Genomic DNA, 20,206 nt, shown 5'->3' with positions numbered 1-20,206 from the left:
ACTTCCGGTTACAGCCGTGAACACGGAAGTGACATCACCCTGGCTCCTCCCGACGCGTTGCGTCACTAACCACGTGACTTTATCAAGGGATTTATTCATATTGTATATTGTGGAATTTTTATGTTTATAAGAGTGGACATTCTTTTGCACAATAATAATTTTTTTGCACAGATTTCTAACAATTTTGGATTGATTGGGACATTCACAGTACAACACGATTGATTTTATATAGGATTGGGATATCTCGCAATATGGAATTTATTTGCTTCACATTAGTATCCATTTAATTAATTAATTTATGTATCGGGACACTATTTATTTATTTGGATTCATCTGAATTGATTTCATAGCATTTTTTTCTCACTCTTTTTGACACACGATTGTTTCTGGAAGGAATATTAGGAGATTTGTCCACCTATATTGTCCATTCACAGCAATTATCCAATTGTTTATTTGTTTTGATATTATTGAGACATTTTCGTTATTAATTGAGACACTTTTGTTTTATAATCACTACACAGATTAACACTTGCACTTATTTTAGAACATTCAACATTTTTAACCTATTCAGCATCATTTGGAGTTATACATTTTTACTATACAACATAATATATAGATTTGTCCATCTGCACGGATGCAGTTTATTGACTTTTTTTATGAATTAGCGCCGAATTTTGTTTTATCATCACTACACAGATCAAATCACTTGCACTGTTTTTAGAACATTGACTATTTTAACCCATCCAGCATTATTTGGAAGAATACATTTTTACTATACAACACACTATATAGATTTCTCCATCTGCACGGATGCAGTTTATCGATTTTTTTTTTTTTTTTATGAATTGGCGCCAATTTTTTTAGGTTTTTTAGTATTTATTGACAGTGGGGACACTGATTAAAATTGGCTGCTTTTTCTTTTCTGCGGATTTTCACATTGACACCTGTTGTTTCACACCATCCACACCTCACCAGTTTCTTTGAGGTCTTATTATCTCTTGGTGGCGCACTGGTTCTCGTTATTCAGACTTGGGTGGAGGTTCACCTTCCATCAGGACAACAACTCTAAACATACAGCCAGAGCTACAATGGAATGGTTTACATCAAAGCATATTCATGTGTTAGAATGGACCAGTCAAAGCCCAGACCTAAATCCAATTGAGAATCTGTGGCAAGACTTGAAAATTTCTGTTCACAGACGCTCTCCATCCAATCTGACAGAGCTTGAGCTATTTTGCAAAGCAGAATGGGCAAAAACGTCCCTCCCTATATGTGTAAAGCTGGTATGTGTAGGGGGGGGGAGGGGGGGGAGAATACAAATGCACCCCACACTTTTCACATCTTTTTTTTTTTTTTTTTTATAAAACATTTTGAAAACCATTTATCATTTTCCTTCCACTTCACAATTATGTGCCACTTTGTGTTGGTCTATCACATAAAATCCCAATACAATACATTTATGTTTTTGGTTGTAACATGACGAAATGTAAAAATCACTTTTTCTGGTTTCTTTCTGTCCTCTGTAGGGTTAATGTGTAAAGCCTCCACCTTCATTAGGCAAACAGATTTTTAGTTTCGTTTCTTCCTCCTTGTTCCCAGAATGGCGTCTGCTGATCTAAGAGACGAGCTGAGCTGCTCCATCTGCCTGAACCTTTATACGGAGCCGGTATCATTGAGATGTGGACACAACTTCTGCCGGGAATGTATTGTGACTGTTCTGGATACACAGGAGGGGTCCGGAGTTTATTCCTGTCCGGAGTGCAGAGAGGAGTATGTAGAACGTCCTACTCTGGAGAAGAACAGGAAGCTGTGTAACATTGTGGACAACTTCAGATCTACACAACAAAAGGAGGAGAAACGTGAAGTTCGATGTACATATTGTGTGGAATCTCCAGTAGGAGCTGTTAAGACTTGTCTTCAGTGTGAGATTTCTATGTGTGATAAACACCTGACGGCCCACAACCAGGCAGTGGATCATGTGCTGATAGAGCCCACCTCGTCCTTCAGAAGTAAGAAATGCTCCATCCACAAGAAGCTTCTGGAATTTTACTGCTCCGAGGATGCCGTCTGCCTGTGTACGTCCTGCTGTCTGGTGGGAAAACATAAAGGACATGAAGTGGAACTTCTAGAAGAGGCTTTGGAGAAGAAGAAGGAGAAACTAAGAAATGTTCTAGAAAAACTGACTACAAAGAGAGAGAGATTTGAGCAGGAACTTCAAAACCTACAGGACCACAAGAGAAAAGTACAAGAAAAAGCAGATGATGAGCAGAAGAGAGTCACTGCCCTGTTTGAGGATATCAGGAGACAGCTGGAGGTCCAGGAACAGAGAGTCCTGAGTGAGATCTCCAGGCAAGTAGAGGAGGTCTCATTGTCAGTCACTGATCTCACCAAACAGTTGGAAATACAGAAGGATGAGCTGTCCAGGAAAATTGGTCACGTTGAAAAATTGTGTAACATGACCGACCCAATAACTGTCCTACAAGATCATAAATCAGATACCGATGAAGTCCTTCAAGATCAGGAATCAGACACAGGAGACCAGAATGTGGAGGAATTTTCTGTTCCTGTTCTGGATGATTTTATGATCTCTCTTGTGTTGCACAGATCTATAACTGATCTTATCACCAATATGCAATTAAAAACCAACTTCAATATACAGGATACAACGGATCTGCTCCTGGATGAAAAAACTGCCTGTCACTCTATGGCTTTATCTGATGATCTGAGAACAGCATCCTGGTCTGAAATTAAAAAGATTAGACCAAAATTACCAGAGAGATTTATAACATACAATCAGGTGATGAGTATGGAGAGTTTTTCCCATGGGAGACATTACTGGGAAGTAGAGGTTGGTGAATGTGGGGTACGGTATGTTGGTGTTTGCTATCCCAGTATAACGAGGAATGGAAAGGAATCTTGCATTATATATAATAACAAGTCCTGGAGTTTCTGCATAAATGAAAAATATTCATGTGTACATGACTCTCAATCCCAGGTGTTATACCTGAAGACTCCCCTGCAGAGATTGGGAATATATTTGGATTATGAAGGTGGCCGTCTGTCCTTCTACCAGCTAAATGACTCCATCAGACACCTCCACACCTTCACCACCACCTTCACCGAACCCCTCCATGCTGCTTTCTATCTGCATAATGGAGCCTGGGTAAAGCTTATACCTCCGGTGTTTTCTATAAAACCATAATTTACAACATATTTCCTTGTTCTGTACTTTTTTGTTTTCTTTTTATCAATACAAATAATAAAGAGGGTGAAATAATTTTGAAAATTGTATTAACTGTCATAGCTAACTGCTTCCCACCTGGGTCATTTCCAAATGACTCCCGACAGGGAGCTCTATTGTTCTGGGTCCATGGAAAATGATATTCTCACGTGCCTCACGTGGGCCTGCCGGAACGATCTGTCACCTCCTGTGTCCACCAGACACAGCAGCCCACTGATCAGTGTACCGGCCCCCTGTTGGTACCATGTGATCACTGTAACCAATAACAGCAGATCGCATGACGATTGTAAACAATGAATGGCTTTGATTCATGCCATTAATTGTGTACAATTTTGTTGCTAGCTGTGATTGGTCACAGTGATCACATGGTACAGATGGGGCCAATCACAGCCCATATGTACCATGTGATTAGCTGAGGCCATTCACAGCTAATCACAACAATACACACCTAATTAATCTATTTCATTCAGTAAAAATGCTTGCTTGTAACATTGAAATTCACTGCTATAAGAAATCGGTGTGTAAAAAAAAAAAAAAAAAAAAAAAAAAAAAAAAAGAAAGCCTGATCACTTTCCCAGAGTAGTACAGTTACTATAGTAACACTGCATTGCTCTGGTCACAGTATGTACAAAAAATGTAAAAAAAAATTGAAAAAAAAAAATGATTAGAATTGTTTTTACAGGTATACGGTGACGCTGTATTGCACTGGTGACAGTATGTAAAAAATTATTATTATTTTTTTTAAATGTGGAAAAAAAATATTTCTTAATTAAACAAAAGATTTTGACAAACTGGTCATTTTGGTGGTTGTTTGTACTCTACTGCCATTTTAGGACCTCAAGAAATGAGATGAGGCCAGGTACATCAGGACTGACCAATTCTCAAATATGTACACCATAGCTTGTGGTTATATTTCATATAACACTAAGAAATATACACCAATTTGGGTTATTTTTACCAAAGCAATGTAGCAGAATACAGTTTGGCCTAAATTTTACGAAGAAAGATTTTTTTTTTCTAGTTTATTTAGCAAAAAATGAGAACCCCAGTGCTGATTAACCACTTGTAGAATACAGAAATATATGACAGATGCTGGACCAGCGCTATTAAACCCACAGTGTGAGGGGGAAAAATGATAAAAACGAATGTAAACAATACATATAAAAGCAGATATAGGGAATCAAAAAAAAAAAAAAAACCACAATAATGATAAATGTTTCAGGTGTATATAGATACAAAGTCCATGGAGTAGAGTCTATGTAGAGATGGATGGCTGGGTGGCAGCCGGCTCTATTAGAGTTAGGAGGGGACTCTGTGCATGGTAGATAAATAAAAGAGAGAGAACAGAGCAGCGCCACCTGAGTGTAGTATTAAAACAATCCTTTATTGGCATAAAAGGTAATGCACTCACATGAGTGATAGGAAAGCAGGCTTTACTGCAAGTCATCCAATCCACTCCAGGGGAGGCAGGAGAAGTGTAGACAGCCCTGGGTCCTGGCTGTGTCAGTGGCTTCTGGCACTTCCTGGTGTCCTGTCGGCATCACAGCTTCTCCCTCATCACATCTGGTGGAAGCGGGGTGGTGCTAGCGTTCGAGGCAATGCCTGATGAAGGGACACGCATGCCTCGAACGCTAACACCACCCCGCTTCCACCGGATGTGATGAGGGAGAAGCTGTGACGCCGACAGGACACCAGGAAGTGCCAGAAGCCACTGACACAGCCAGGACCCAGGGCTGTCTACACTTCTCCTGCCTCCCCTGCAGTGGATTGGATGACTTGCAGTAAAGCCTGCTTTCCTATCACTCATGTGAGTGCATTACCTTTTATGCCAATAAAGGATTGTTTTAATACTACACTCAGGTGGCGCTGCTCTGTTCTCTCTCTCTCTGATTAACCACTTGCCTACCGAGCACTTTGACTCTCTCTGGCCAGGCCAATTTTCAGCTTTCAGCACTGTTGCACTTTGAATGACAATTGCGCGACCCAACATTTTTCACACAAAAAGAGCTTTCTTTTGGTGGTATTAAATCACCACTGGGTTATTTGCTAAATAAATAAAAGACCAAAAATTTTGAAAAAAAGAAAAACTTTTTTATAGTTAAACATTTTGGAAACAGGTAATTTTTCTCTTTCGCTGATGAGGCAGGACTGATGGGCACTGATAGGTGGTACTGATGGGCACTGGTAGGTGACAGTGATAGGTGACACTGATGAGGAGGCACTGATGAGTACTGATTGGCAGCACTGGCGAGCACTGTTGGGACTGCACGGTTAATCAGAACACTGATAATCAGTGTACATGTCCCACAGAAGCCGGTTATTGTCTCTCTTCTCTCTTCCTCAGTTAGCGTGAGGAAAGAAAAGCCGATAACCGGCTTCTGTTTACATCATGATCAGCTGTGATTGAATACAGCTGATCACGTGGTAAAGAGCAGCTGATTGGCTTTATTCCTCAACTGGTGATCAGCAGTGTCCGAAGGACCCTGTGATCACAGCGCGCGCTGCAACAGTCGTGCGGCAGGCGCGATCACGGGGGGTCGCCATATGATGGCCTCCCAGAACTGGCCACCAGCGCTGTAGCTGTCATTTGGGTAGAGCGCGGTCAACAAGTGGTTAATTATCACCAAAAGAAAGCTCTATTTGTATGGGGGGGGGGGGAAATAATAAAATTCATAATGGTACAGTGTTGCATGACTGTTCAATTGTCACTCAAAGTTGCAAATTGGCCTGGGCGGATGACAGCTCAGTCTCCGCTTGCAGAGCGGAGAGGGAGGTGTCTCAGCCCTCGCTGCCCTCTATGGGGGATCGGATGAGAGCGGACCGCTTGTCCGCTCTCATCAGATCCGCTCCGCTCCGATTACTGAACGGATGAAAAAATAGGGTTTCCATCCGTCCAGATTTCAGCACAGGATCGGATGCGGATGGCAGCGGAGGTGACCTCCGCTGACACCCGCTGCCCCATAGAGCTGCATGGAGGATCCGATCAGATCCGCCTATAAAACTGACAGGCGGATCTGATCGGACCGCCCGTGTGAAAGAGCCCTTAAAGTATTATTAAATGGATACATATATGAAAACAATAAAACATGGACACAAACAGAGAGATGACATAGCAAATTATATAATACATATTGAATATAATTAAATACAGTACAACAAGGATCAAACAAGGATCTTCAAGGGGTATAGCAAAGTCAATATGACATCATCCCTTCTAGATTGTAAGCTCAAACGAGCAGGGCCCTCTAGTTCCTCCTGTTTTGAACTGTATTGTAACTGTATATTCTTCCTTCACATTGTAAAGCGCTGCGCAAACTGTTGGCACTATATAAATCCTGTATAATAATAATAATAATATTAATGTCTCTGTAGACTTACTGTCTCTAAATATAACAAAATTGGGCAAAAACATCTGAGTAATTGTAGGCTCGACGCATTTCATGGACCTCCGTCCATTCATCAGGAGCTTGAATAAAATTAATATCTGAAATTGGGAATATAGATTGTATTGAAATATATATTATAGAAAAAATTTGAATCTAAAAAAGTTGTGTGGAAAAACCACTACCTTAGGTAACATCAAATTCCAAAACCGATCCAGAACTAGGAGGAGAGAAAAGAGGTGATCCGGGGAACGCCTGACCCGGGGCTGAGGCATGGACAACATCCAACACAAAAAGGGGCAACGGAAAGGAAGAAGTCACAATTAGGGCTCTTTCACACGGTCCGCCTCCGTAGGCGGATCCGTGTTGCTCAGCGGGGATCGATCCGCGATCCCCGCTGAGCCGGGCGGATGACAGCTCCGTCTCCGCTTGCAGAGTGGAGAGGGAGGTGTCTCAGCACCCGCTGCCCTCTATGGGGGATCGGAGGAGAGCGGACCGCTTGTCCGCTCTCCTCAGATCCGCTCCGCTCCGATTACTGAACGGATGGAAAAATAGGGTTTCCATCCGTGCAGATTTCAGCACAGGATCGGATGCGGATGGCAGCGGGTGTCAGCGGAGGTGACCTCCGCTGACACCCGCTGCCCCATAGAGCTGCATGGAGGATCCGATCAGATCCGCCTAAAAAACTGACAGGCGGATCTGATCGGACCGCCCGTGTGAAAGAGCCCTTAAGGTAGGAATCAAGAATGTAAAGGCAACACTCCAAAGAAGAAAAATGGAGGCACACTGGAGCCAATAAGATATAAAAGTATAAATATAATAATATACGATCATTAGGATAATAAAAAACTCAATATGAAAATGAATATGGGTTAAAAGGTATGAATAATACAAAAATATTAGCCCAGGGAGTGCCAAACATAATCACCAAGATAATATCCTAATAGAGGGTGCTAAGAGATTGGGCATGGAAAAAGGTGCATACCATAGAAGTAGGAAAGAAAGAAAAGAGTGTACTGAAAAGTGAAAATAGAGAAATAAAGACACCCCCACATGTGTAAGGGTGCCAGAATGGGGTGCTGGGGTAGAGGGGAAAAGAAAGAGAGAGGTAGGGGACGTGGTGAGGATCCCCTGGGGAACTGACAGCTGTGTCTCCGCACACAGCGTGGAGACACAGCTGTCATCCTCCTCCTCAACGGGGGATCGGCGGCTCGATCCCCCGCTGAGAAAAACGGCATCCGACGGACGGATAGTGTGAACGGAGCCTAATGGAGGTGGGGGGGTATAGGGGGGTCATGCACTAGGAAGCCTCTCTAGGCTTAGGTGCAATGAGGGACACAAAGACTGGATTGCAGATAACCGTATTATTACAGCTCCATCTACGTATATAATGTTCTGTTCTGTATATTCCTTTATAAACAGATTTTCTGGAATCAGTTGAGGCTTCTGCATTTTTTAGCTGAAAGATCACTTAGTAGAACATTAGCAATGCTTGATCTATATAAAAATTACATAATAGATGGTGCCTCTCCCTGGTCATTACAATATCTTAATTAGAATCAACCACACAAAGAAAGTACACAATTCTCCGGGTCAATAGTCCTTCACCAATAAATTAACCACTTGCCGACCAGTCACATTGACTGTACTGCGGCAAAGTGGTTCGTTATTGTCTGGCGACGTAGACCTACGTCACCAGACATTCCCCTCTCTCTCGGCGTTGCGCGAGCGCCGCCGGAGGCTCGCTCCCGCTGTTTTCAGTTACAGCGGGAGTCGGGCCAGGGGAGGAGCGGTGGTGATCACCGCCGCTCTTCCCCGATCGCCGGGGAATCAAGTGTGGAGATCCGCCCGCTTGTGTAAACAGAGCAGGCAGATCTCCTAAGTGACAGACAGGGTCAGATTGCAGGATTGAGCATAGCTGAACCTGCGATCTGTCCCTGTGTCACTCAGTCACCTCCCCCCACACACGTCAGTAAGCACCAGGCATACATTAACCCCTCCCACTCCAATAAAATTAACCCCTTCCCTGCCAGTGTCATTATTACAGTAACAGTGCATATTTATAGCACTGATTACTGCAGTAATGTCCCTGGTACCCCCAAAAGTGTCAAAAATGTCAGTCAAGGGTCCGATCTGTCGCAGTCCCACAAAAAAAATCGCAGATCGCCGCCATTACTTAAAAAAAAAAACACCAAAAATGACAGAAATCTTTCCCTTAGTTAGTAAACGCAATAACTTTTGCGCAAACCAATCAAAATACGCTTATTGCGTTTTTTTTTTTTTTTACCAAAAATATGTAGCAGAAAACACATTGCCCAAAAATTATAAAAAATTTTGATTTTTACATTTTTGGGGGGGGGGGAGGGCAATTTCATATAAAAAAATGTGAAAAATATTGTTATTTTTTCAAAATGTTCACTCTTTTTTTGTTTATAGTGCAAAAAGTAAAAATCGCAAAGGTGATCAAATACCACCAAAAGAAAGCTCTGTTTGTGGGAAAAAAAGGACGTAAATTTCGTTTGGGTACGGCGTTGCATGACCGCGTAATTGTTGGGTAAAGTCCCACAGTGCCGAATCGCAAAAAGTGGCCTGGACGTAAGACAGCCAAATCCTCCGGTGGTAAGGTGGTTAAAAATCTGTGAAATCTTCCATAGTCTTCCGATACTTCTCTTTCTGCCACTCCGATCACCCAGTGCAAAATATGTGCTCACCTTCCAGAGTGGACCCCACTATCAATCAAGGTCACAATAAATATCAATAATTAATATCAATCACATAAGAAAAAAAAAAAACATATTCACAAGAAGTCAAAGAACCAGGATCATGTGCATCTTACAGACGCTTGCAGCATGGCTCCGCCCCCATACGTGTTACACCCCCTGGGCTTCCTCAGTAGGTCCTGGTTCTTTAGCTTGCTGTGAATATGGTCCCTACTGATATGATACTTGTATAGTGCACGTTGAAGCCCTTTGGGTGCTTTTTTTTAATGTGAGTGGATTACTATAGGTTTTAACAAAGTGTGGTTTTAAAGAGGTTGTAAACCAACTTTAAATGCTTTTGCCTATCGGTAAGCCTATATTAAGGCTTACCTATAGGTGCTATAAATATCTCCTAAACTTGCACAGTTTAGGAGATATTTACAGTGCATGCAGCCGATGATGTCATCGGCGCATGCGCTCTGAAGGAACGGCCACCTGTGCCATTCCTTCAGAGCCCTATGCTGTGGCGGCTCCCGCGTGCATGCGCGGGAGTGATGTAATCGCGCCCCCAGCCAATCAGATGGCCGGAGGATGCGAACAAGGAAGCAGGATGGCCGGACATGTCGGCCGCCCTGTCACTGAGCGGGCCGCACTGCGAGGGCTTTGTTTTAAGGTAAGTATTTCATAATGAGCTAGTATGCGATGCACACTAACTCATTATGCCTTTGTCTTTACAGGTTTTTTTTTTCTCATTTTTTTATGTGGGTTTACTTCCTCTTTAAGCTGAATACACTATTGGTCTCATTTCTGTGTTTACACGTGGCCTAGTCTATGAATGGCGTGCTGCAAAAGGAGGAGAGTTTTAAAGAGGTGCCAGGGAAGAAGAAATAAGCCCAGGCACATAGTTATGTGCAGACGGAGAATTTATATTATGTGCACATAAACAACAAAAGACAATGTTTATTCCTCAAGTCCAAATTATTTAGCAGTGGGTCCCAAAATCCATATACACTATAAAATCAAAAGTATTGGAACGCCTGCCTTTACACTCTCATGAACTTTAATAGCATCCCAGTCTTAGTCCGTAGGGTTCAATATTGAGTTGGCCCACCCTTTGCAGCTATAACAGCTTCAACTCTTCTGGGAAGGCTGTCCACAAGGTTTAGGAGTGTCTATGGCAGGGATCCTCAAACTACGGCCCTCCAGCTGTTGCGGAACTACACATCCCATGAGGCATTGTAAAACTCTGACATTCACAGACATGACTAGGCATGATGGGAATTGTAGTTCCTGAACAACTGGAGGGCCATAGTTTGAGGATCCTTGGTCTATGGGAATGTTTGACCATTCTTCCAGAAGCGCATTTGTGAGGTCAGGGACTGATGTTGCACAAGAGTATGGGGTGGAGGAACTTGACTGGTCTGACCTCAACCCGATAGAACATCTTTGGGATGAATTAGAGCAGAAACTGTGAGCCAGGCCTTCTCGTCCACATCAGTGCCTGACCTCACAAATACGCTTCTGGAAGAATGGTCAAACATTCCCATAGACACACTCCTAAACCTTGTGGACAGCCTTCCCAGAAGAGCTGAAGCTGTTATAGCTGCAAAGGGTGGGCCAACTCAATATTGCCCATACTTCAACTTCAAAATAAAGATCCTTATCCCTGTGTTAAAGCTTTATGATCTAAACCAAATGCCTCGGATGTGGAGGGATCCACTGTTAGAATGAATACCAGTTCTATCTAGTTTGTGTCCAGAACACACAGAGAACGGATCTCCTCCATTATTTGGTCTTATAGCAGAGGGTCTGGCAGGGATCCTGGAAAAGTCCTGTGGATGTGGATTTACACATCTCCTGACTCCAGATCTCTCATCATGTGTCCACTCCAGGTTTTTCCCCTCTCCTTTTCAGTCAATTTAGACTCACCTGCACCCAGTCAGAGCTCTGCATTCTGTGGGAGCAGACAGGTCTGGTGTGTTGGAGATAAAGGTTGGTGAAAAATGAAAATCTATGTATGTGGAGGTTGACAGAATGAGAGAGTAGGATGGGGCAGCCTAAAGCCCCGTACACATGCAATGATTGTTGGCCGACCGATCGGCCGTATTTTGTCCAGTGTTGTGTTGGTTGAAATGTGCTTTAGACTGCACACAAATTTTGTTGGCCAACAAAAACCAACTTCAGAAGTGATGTCATGTGATGGTTAAATTTCCGTGTGTTTTTTCTTCTCTGAGCATGCCCAGTCTTGCTCATCTGCTTTTTGTTGGCCGAAATCTGTACTGACTGACGAACAATCGGCCGTTCTGTTGAAGGCCAACAAAAATTTTATAGCATGCACACCAGATTTTGTTCGGCTGAGAAGTCGCAGTCGGTTATCAGAAGCATCGTACTAACAAGCCGACAATCGGCCGATCGGACGTTGGCCGAACATTCACGGCCAACAATCTGTGCATGTGTACGAGGCATTTGGCTCGGTTCACATTAGTGCCATGGCAGACATCGCATGTGATCCGGAGCGCACTGCTCTGAAAGTCACATGCGATGTCTGTGCGATGTGAATTCAGCCATACAGATAGTACACAGATAGTATGGCTGAATTTGCATCTTATTCGGCACAAACACGCACAGGAACCTTTTTTGGTTTTGCAGCAGAATTGGATCGCATGGTGGATCACACGTATGCGATCCGATTAATGTCTGAATGTCAGTTCGCACTGCGATAGGTGAACTGATCTGGGGGTGTCGTTAACTTTGAATTGAGACCCCCAGCGATTCGCTTATATGGCAGTGTGAACTGCCTGTGCTAGAAATGCGATGCGGGAACCCGCAGTAGATTCATAGGGTTCCCGCATCGCATAAGTGTGAACCGGGACTTCTAGTTAAGATTGCTGATGTGTAGTGAGATCTGAGACATGGCTGTTATCTGTGAAACAAAGGTTGCTCACCCTATAGAGCATTTCAACCCCCTCCCTATCCCGAGCTTACAGTCTATACTTCATCTCATAGCCTCAAAAAGAATCATGGAACAAAATGTTTCCCCTACACTAGGGATTGGCAACCTGTCAATCGTGATCTACCAGTCGGCTGCGGGCAAATGACGGGTAGATCATGACACATCCCTGCTTTGCTGACTCTCTAGTCCAGGGTTCCTCAATTGGGGTTCTATCGCAATCTACCAGTCAATCTCGGGCAGCTGAAAGGTAGATTGTATCTCCCCTGCCAACACGTGCTGGCTGTGGCATGCTTTTTCCCACTGGCCCCTCTTCCCCATCACAGGTACCTGAATGTGATATCACCTGCGATAGAGAGGAGGGGCCAGTGGTGAATAGCACGCCACAGCCAGCACAATCACAGGCGTGTCACTGCCTACCTCTGCATGTGAAGGAAACCACTGCTAATGTAATGTACCCTGGTGCGTGCCGCGTGTGCCGAGCCCTGGTGCGTGCCGCGTGTGCCGAGCCCTGGTGCGTGCCGCGCATGCTCCGTGTGCTGTGCCCTACTGTGTGCCATATACTGTGGAACAACAACAAAGAAATATTCCCAGCTCATATGGCCCGCCTGCAACAAACCAAAGTGTCCTCTCTAACAGTTCTCATTAAAAACAGGAGTTTAGTTTGCAAATACATGCGTAAGCTGCAGAGGCCACTTCATGGCACTCCAGTGTTAGATGCATTCCTAACTCTATATATTTTGAGAGCCTCCATAGTAGGAGCACATATATAATAATGGATAGATTGAGTGCAGGTTTGCCTGGAGGGAGCCCACTTCCTCAAAGGTACAGGGGTGCACTGGACACCCAGCAATAGCACAATGGCAGCGAAGGTGTTCAGTGCGCCCCCTCACCAAATGGCAACTGCCCCAACCTATAACTGTCCTTAATTTTGGAGTAAACTCCCTTGCATTTATTTACTCCCTTGCATTTATTTTATCTATAGGTAAGCCTATAATAAGGCTTCCCTATATGTAGCACCCTCCTAGTTAGGTAGGTGCTAGGTAAGTGCATCTATCGCTCCTTCTGCTTATCAGGGGAGCCTGATAAGTTGCCTGTCACATGTTTCCAGGTGGGATTCACTGGGTCTGAGGGAGTGTCCCCACTGTATCCAATGAGGGGAGCTTGTTGGACAGTGGAGGAAACCCAGCCAGTGACACATCATGTTTTATGGCAGTCGCAGTGGGAGTGACCGCACTTCCGATGAAATTCAGAAAAAGGAGTGTCTTTATTCCACATCAATCAAATGGCAAATACAGGTACACACTGTGAGTGCAGGACAAAAACGGTAGATGCGTTTCACGACTGGATGTGTCGCTTACTCATTAAGGTAATGAGTAACGCGTCTACCGTTTTTGTCCTGCACTCAGTGTGTACCTGTATTTGCCATTTTAAGGATGTGGAATAAAGACACTCCTTTTTCTGAATTTCATCGGAAGTGCGGTCATTCCTTTTTGCTTGATGTAACCCTGGATTGCGGATCCGACCAGCACCTGATCCCAGTCTCACCTGGAGCGGTCTCCCCAGCTTGGAGTCGCAGTGGGAGGGCATTCCTGCAATGCATCCTGGGATTGACCATAAATACTGAGGGGACATGTGACAGGGCGTCTGGCAGGAAGCCAGGTCCCAGGAGTAGGTGGATGGCTGTCTGTCCTCCTGCAGTGTGTGAGGAAGGTGGTTCAGGCAGTCGGCCTAGTGAGCCAGGTGTGGAGCTGAGCTGCAGAAGATCCAGTGGAGCTGACAGTGGAGTTGCTGGCAGAGTCTCTTGGGGAAAAACAGTGTCCGTGAGTACCAGGAGATTTGCCTAAGGGTCTGCTAAGGAAAGGGGAAAACTCCAGTAAAGTCAGGGGCATCAAGGAGCTAGCTCACACAGAAAGTTCTTTAGTAAAGAGGGTGCCGTGTAGAGAACCCTGAAGTATAGGAACAAAGGGGGTGCCAGGAAGGGCCCTGAAGATTGTTCTGCAGTACAGTACAGCTTATCTAATACAGTTCATTAACTACTTCTTCACCGCTAGTGACAAGGTGAAGCAGCGGCCTTGCCGCACTCAGGAACAAATAGTTGTCCCAGCAGATTGTGCATAGTTATTACAAGTTGGAGTATCCCACTCAATCCCTTCTCCTATCCCAGTTCTCAATAAAACCACACAAAAAAACCAAAGCTTCTAGACTGTTTCCTGACTGAGCCAAAGCACTTTGAAAAGGCAGAACTGTCATGCCTTTTCTAAGGGTAACCTGTAACCAGCAGCTCCCAAGGGAGTAGTGCTACATATAGGTACTGTAAATATTTACTGTAGAGGCAGCCAGTGATGTCACTGACCCATTCGCTCTGGAGGAACGGCATACCCTTGCCATTCCTTCAGAGTCCTGTGGCATGCACGTGAGTGACATTATTGCGGTTTTAGCCACTCGCCAAACCGGAGTCCACGAACCCGGAAGGAAGATGGTGAAGCTGGAAGTGTCTTTAGAGGGGACAGCAAGCTGCTGGAGGGCTTAGTTCATTCTAAAGTAAGTTTCACATACTAGCATTATATTAAATTATCTTGCAGGCTTAAAAAAACAAATATAAAAATCAGGGGTTTACTACCTCTTTAACACCAAGTAGCGAATGGAAGGGTGACCCATGTCTAATAACAACAAAGAAAAAATGTGCCCTATTTCCCTGCCCTCACCTAATATGCCCTGCTTCAGTGTATGCGCTCTTCCCTGTACACTGCACTACATATTACTGACTTCTGTATTGTACACTGCCCTAATTATTACAGACCCACTGCCTTGCCTACTACTGACCTCTGTACGCTGCCCTGCATCTGACTGACCTCTGTACGTTGCCCTGCATCTGACTGACCTCTGTACGTTGCCCTGCATCTGACTGACCTCTGTACGTTGCCCTGCATCTGACTGACCTCTGTACGTTGCCCTGCATCTGACTGACCTCTGTACGTTGCCCTGCATCTGACTGACCTCTGTACGTTGCCCTGCATCTGACTGACCTCTGTACGTTGCCCTGCATCTGACTGACCTCTGTACGTTGCCCTGCATCTGACTGACCTCTGTACGTTGCCCTGCATCTGACTGACCTCTGTTATGCTGCCCTGCATCTGACTGACCTCTGTACGCTGGCCTGCATCTGACTGACCTCTGTACGCTGGCCTGCATCTGACTGACCTCTGTACGCTGGCCTGCATCTGACTGACCTCTGTACGCTGGCCTGCATCTGACTGACCTCTGTACGCTGGCCTGCATTTGACTGACCTCTGTACGCTGGCCTGCATTTGACTGACCTCTGTACGCTGGCCTGCATTTGACTGACCTCTGTACGCTGGCCCTGCATTTGACTGATCTCTGTACGCTGCCCTGCATTTGACTGATCTCTGTACGCTGCCCTGCATTTGACTGACCTCTGTTACGCTGGCCTGCATGCTACTGACCTCTGTTACGCTGGCCTGCATGCTACTGACCTCTGTACGCTGGCCTGCATGCTACTGACCTCTGTACGCTGGCCTGCATGCTACTGACCTCTGTACGCTGGCCTGCATCTGACTGACCTCTGTTACGCTGGCCTGCATCTGACTGACCTCTGTTACGCTGGCCTGCATCTGACTGACCTCTGTTACGCTGGCCTGCATGCTACTGACCTCTGTTACGCTGGCCTGCATGCTACTGACCTCTGTTACGCTGGCCTGCATCTGACTGACCTCTGTTACGCTGGCCTGCATCTGACTGACCTCTGTTACGCTGGCCTGCATCTGACTGACCTCTGTTACGCTGGCCTGCATCTGACTGACTTCTGTTACGCTGGCCTGCATCTGACTAACTTCTGTTATGCTGCCCTGCATCTGACTAACTTCTGTTACGCTGCCCTGCATCTGACTGACCTCTGTTACGCTGCCCTGCATCTGACTGACTTCTGTTACGCTGCCCTGCATCTGACTGACTTCTGTTACGCTGCCTTGCATCTGACTGACCTCTGTACGCTGCCCTGCATCTGACTGACCTCTGTTACGCTGCCCTGCATCTGACTGACCTCTGTTACGCTGCCCTGCATCTGACTGACCTCTGTTACGCTGCCCTGCATCTGACTGACCTCTGTTACGCTGCCCTGCATCTGACTGACCTCTGTTACGCTGCCCTGCATCTGACTGACCTCTGTTACGCTGCCCTGCATCTGACTGACCTCTGTTACGCTGCCCTGCATCTGACTGACCTCTGTTACGCTGCCCTGCATCTGACTGACCTCTGTTACGCTGCCCTGCATCTGACTGACCTCTGTTACGCTGCCCTGCATCTGACTGACCTCTGTTACGCTGCCCTGCATCTGACTGACCTCTGTTACGCTGCCCTGCATCTGACTGACCTCTGTTACGCTGCCCTGCATCTGACTGACCTCTGTTACGCTGCCCTGCATCTGACTGACCTCTGTTACGCTGCCCTGCATCTGACTGACCTCTGTTACGCTGCCCTGCATCTGACTGACCTCTGTTACGCTGCCCTGCATCTGACTGACCTCTGTTACGCTGCCCTGCATCTGACTGACCTCTGTTACGCTGCCCTGCATCTGACTGACCTCTGTTACGCTGCCTTGCATCTGACTGACCTCTGTACTGCCTGCATGCTACTGTCCTCTGTACGCTGCCCTGCATCTGACTGATCTTTGTAGACTGCCCCTGCACCCAACTGACCGCTATAGGCTGCCCTGCATCCTACTTACACTGGCCAGAAATCAGAGTAGATAGCCAGGCTAGCATTGAGGTCATATATATACACATAAAATGAGTGCACATCCACAGAAATAAAAGTCTACATACATCAAGTGAAAAAAATCAGTGATGTGCAAATCTTCTAAAAAAAAAAAAAAAAAAACAGTCCAGGAATAAGTGAAAACATTCAACTATCCATCGACTCTGTTAATATATATTGGAGAGAAGACCAAGACACGTGCCCTTCACCACAAATAAGGTTGGCCTGTTACCAAACATGAGAGATCCCCACCACAGAGATCACCCAGGCATGTAATTAACAGATCTCCAGGGAATCAGGAGCAAACACCAGTGATGTCTAATGCAGTTTATACAGGATGCCACCATTGTAAATCCATAAAAAGAAGGCTGGTCCAGTGCCAATATGTGTTCTCCTCCATGAGCGTGGATGAGGCCTGATCTGACATGCTGGTCTTTGGAATTATTGGAATTGGAAGTTGGTGTCCTACTTTTGCCACTGATGAATGCCTGGAGGTCTGTTTAATGCCGACTGATCTCTGTGGTGGAGACCTTTCCAATTTGGGGAGAGGCCGATCTTCTTTGTGGTGAAGGGCACGAGTGTCTTTGGTAGCCTCCTTCAAGATACATTCACAGAGTCGGTGGATAGTTGACTGTTTTTCTTAGAAAAATTTCACATCACTGATTTTTTTTCATTTGATGTTTGTGGACTTTTATTTGTCTAGATACGCACTCATTGTATGTGTATAGAAAGATTCTTCCAATATTCCGTTGTTTAGTGGGTGCTGCTCTGTGTACACTTTTTCACACTAAGGGCTCTTTCACACGGCCGCTCAGTTTTTTATCTCCGCTGCGGCACTTTTTTTTTTTTTCTTTCACGGACACGGATGACACTTGTGTCATCCTCTCCGTATGTCCGCATATCATCCCATCCGTTTGCGAATGATATACGGACATAATGTATGTCTATGGGGATTGCGGATGTCAGCGGATGACACCGCTGACATCCGATTTTGCATCAGTTCCGTTTTTTTAACGGAGGAAAAATAGGGTTCTGTTCCGTTCCAAAAAACGGAACAGAACTGAAAGGACACAAATCTGATGTCAGCGGATGGTCATCCGCTGACATCCACAATCCCATTGACTTGCATTATGTCCGTATATCATCCGCAAAGGGATGGGGTGATATACGGACATACGGAACGCCCGTGTGAAAGAGCCCTAAGCGCAAAATATAATTTTTGTATTTTTTGTTAGCATTGAGGTCAGCCAGTACTGAAACTAGTTGAACAACTCAGACTGCGGTACCAGATGTCTTGCTTTTATGATGGACTCCGGCATTAGCCATGGTCGGCTGACCGATTACTCCCCAGACATAAATACAATTGTAAATGAATGTAAATGCAGAGTTTCTCAAGGAAGCAACATTTTTTAAATCAAAACAACTTTATTGCGTACTGAAACACAACAGGAGATATACAACAAGAAAAGGCTGCGAGATAGCCAACATAGAACAAACCAGTCCATAAATCTTGACAGCCAATGCCAGCTCACGAGAATACATAGCAATTAGTAGAACAATGTACACAGATATGCGATAATTGAAACACAATGCATTAGGAATTACGATGTACAAGTAGTGGAAGAATTTAGCCATTTATCCCACACTTTATGGTACTTCCCCGGGCAACCCCTGTTAACATAAATAAGTTTTTTATAGGGGAGAGTGCTATTGATCTCGCTAATCCACGCCGCCAAGGTAGGCACCGCCTGTTGGATCCAATTTCTGGCCAGCAATTTACGGGCCTGAAACAGGGTCTCCTGCACGAACTGGGCCACGTGCTTGTTAATCTCAACATCTGGAAGGAGTCCCAGTAAACACAATCTAGGGTCGAGTGTCACAGGCGCGCCCATCTGGTCGTGGAGGAACTGGACCACTTGGGCCCAGAACCCGCGCACTCGCGGACATTGCCACAGCAGATGGTCGAATGTGCCAGTCGACAGCAGACACTTGGGGCAATGGGACGCCTGGGTGGGACGAAATTTAGCCATACGTACAGGGGTAAGGTATGTACGGTGAAGGATACATACATGGGTAAAGCGATCCGACATTTTAGGGGAAACACACTTAGCGCCCATCAGTACATCCTCCCAGTCCTCATCCAGTATCTCTCCCAACAAAGGTTCCCATTTGGGTTTCAACGCATACGCGAGCTTGGTGGCCGCGGGCGTAAGCAACATCTCGTACAGAAGGGCAATCAGCTTACAGTGGTCCGCGCCCATGAGGACCCTGGTCAAGTCCAAGGGTTCCACCATCGGACAGTCCACCGGGAACTGGGCCCGCAGCGCGTGAGCGAGCTGCATGTATCGGAAGTACATATGAGATGGGAGGGCAAACTCCTGCTTAAGTTGGCTGTATGACTTCACTGCTCCCCGGTGCAATACATGGGAGAGCAGGAAGACACCCCTAGAGATCCAGACACTGGGATCAGGTATCTGTAAAAGTTCTGGTAGAAGTTTATTAAACCACAGCGGCGTATCAGCGTGTAAGGCCTCGCAGCCCATCTTCTGCATCGCCAGATCCCAGACACGTCTATAGTTATGTAAGAGACTCCCACGCGGGAAGGACCCGTGGGATCCCTTCACCCCCCGAAGGAGGTCACAGAATGGGTGGGGAACCGGGAAACCAGAGTCCGCACAGACCAAGAGACGGCACCTCAGATTGTCCTGTTTGTCCAAGTGGTAGAAATGGGATAGCTGAGCCGCCAAATAGTACAGGGGAAGATCGGGGACCGCGAGACCGCCCAACGAGATCGGGAGGCGGATCGTACGCGACGACAATTTGCGCCTCGCCGATCCCCAGATAAACGAGTTCCAGAGGGCTTCGAGGACCTTAAAGTAGCGGAGTGGTATATAGACCGGGCAATGCCACATAACGTACAAAATTTTAGGGAGCAGAATCATCTTGAGGAGACCTATCCGCCCCATCACCCCCAGCGGGAGCCTAGCCCACGCCTGGAGTTTAGCCTTGAACAGGGATATAACCGGTTCAATATTGAGGGAAACGTAGTCCGAAAGATCCCGAGATATATGTATACCCAGGTATTTAATCACGCTGACACGTCGAAGGGGCAATGAGGCCTGGGCAAAGGTAGGGGGAGAGGCATCCATGGGGAGAA

General features: G+C 45.7%; 1 protein-coding gene across 2 annotated transcripts in view; it reads left to right on the top strand.

Moving 5' to 3' along the window:
• Positions 1 to 1,595: 1,595 nt before the first annotated feature.
• The window catches only part of LOC309558142 (E3 ubiquitin-protein ligase TRIM39-like), a 30,714-nt gene continuing 12,103 nt past the window's right edge, over positions 1,596 to 20,206 (top strand). The window contains exon 1 of one of the 2 annotated variants that reach the window (XM_082261143.1): positions 1,596 to 2,848. In XM_082261143.1, coding sequence (XP_082117269.1) covers positions 1,601 to 2,848 — 1,248 coding nt within the window. In that variant the 5' untranslated portion in view covers positions 1,596 to 1,600. Of the gene's footprint in view, positions 3,218 to 20,206 lie in introns of those variants that run through there. The other variant, XM_082261144.1, reaches the window with a different exon arrangement.

The sequence above is a fragment of the Pelophylax lessonae genome (genome assembly GCF_965119305.1).
Source record: "Pelophylax lessonae genome assembly, chromosome: 6".
Classification (NCBI taxonomy): domain Eukaryota; kingdom Metazoa; phylum Chordata; class Amphibia; order Anura; family Ranidae; genus Pelophylax; species Pelophylax lessonae.
The sequence above is the reverse complement of the archived record's forward strand: the minus strand, read 5'-3'. Positions and strand labels throughout refer to the sequence as shown.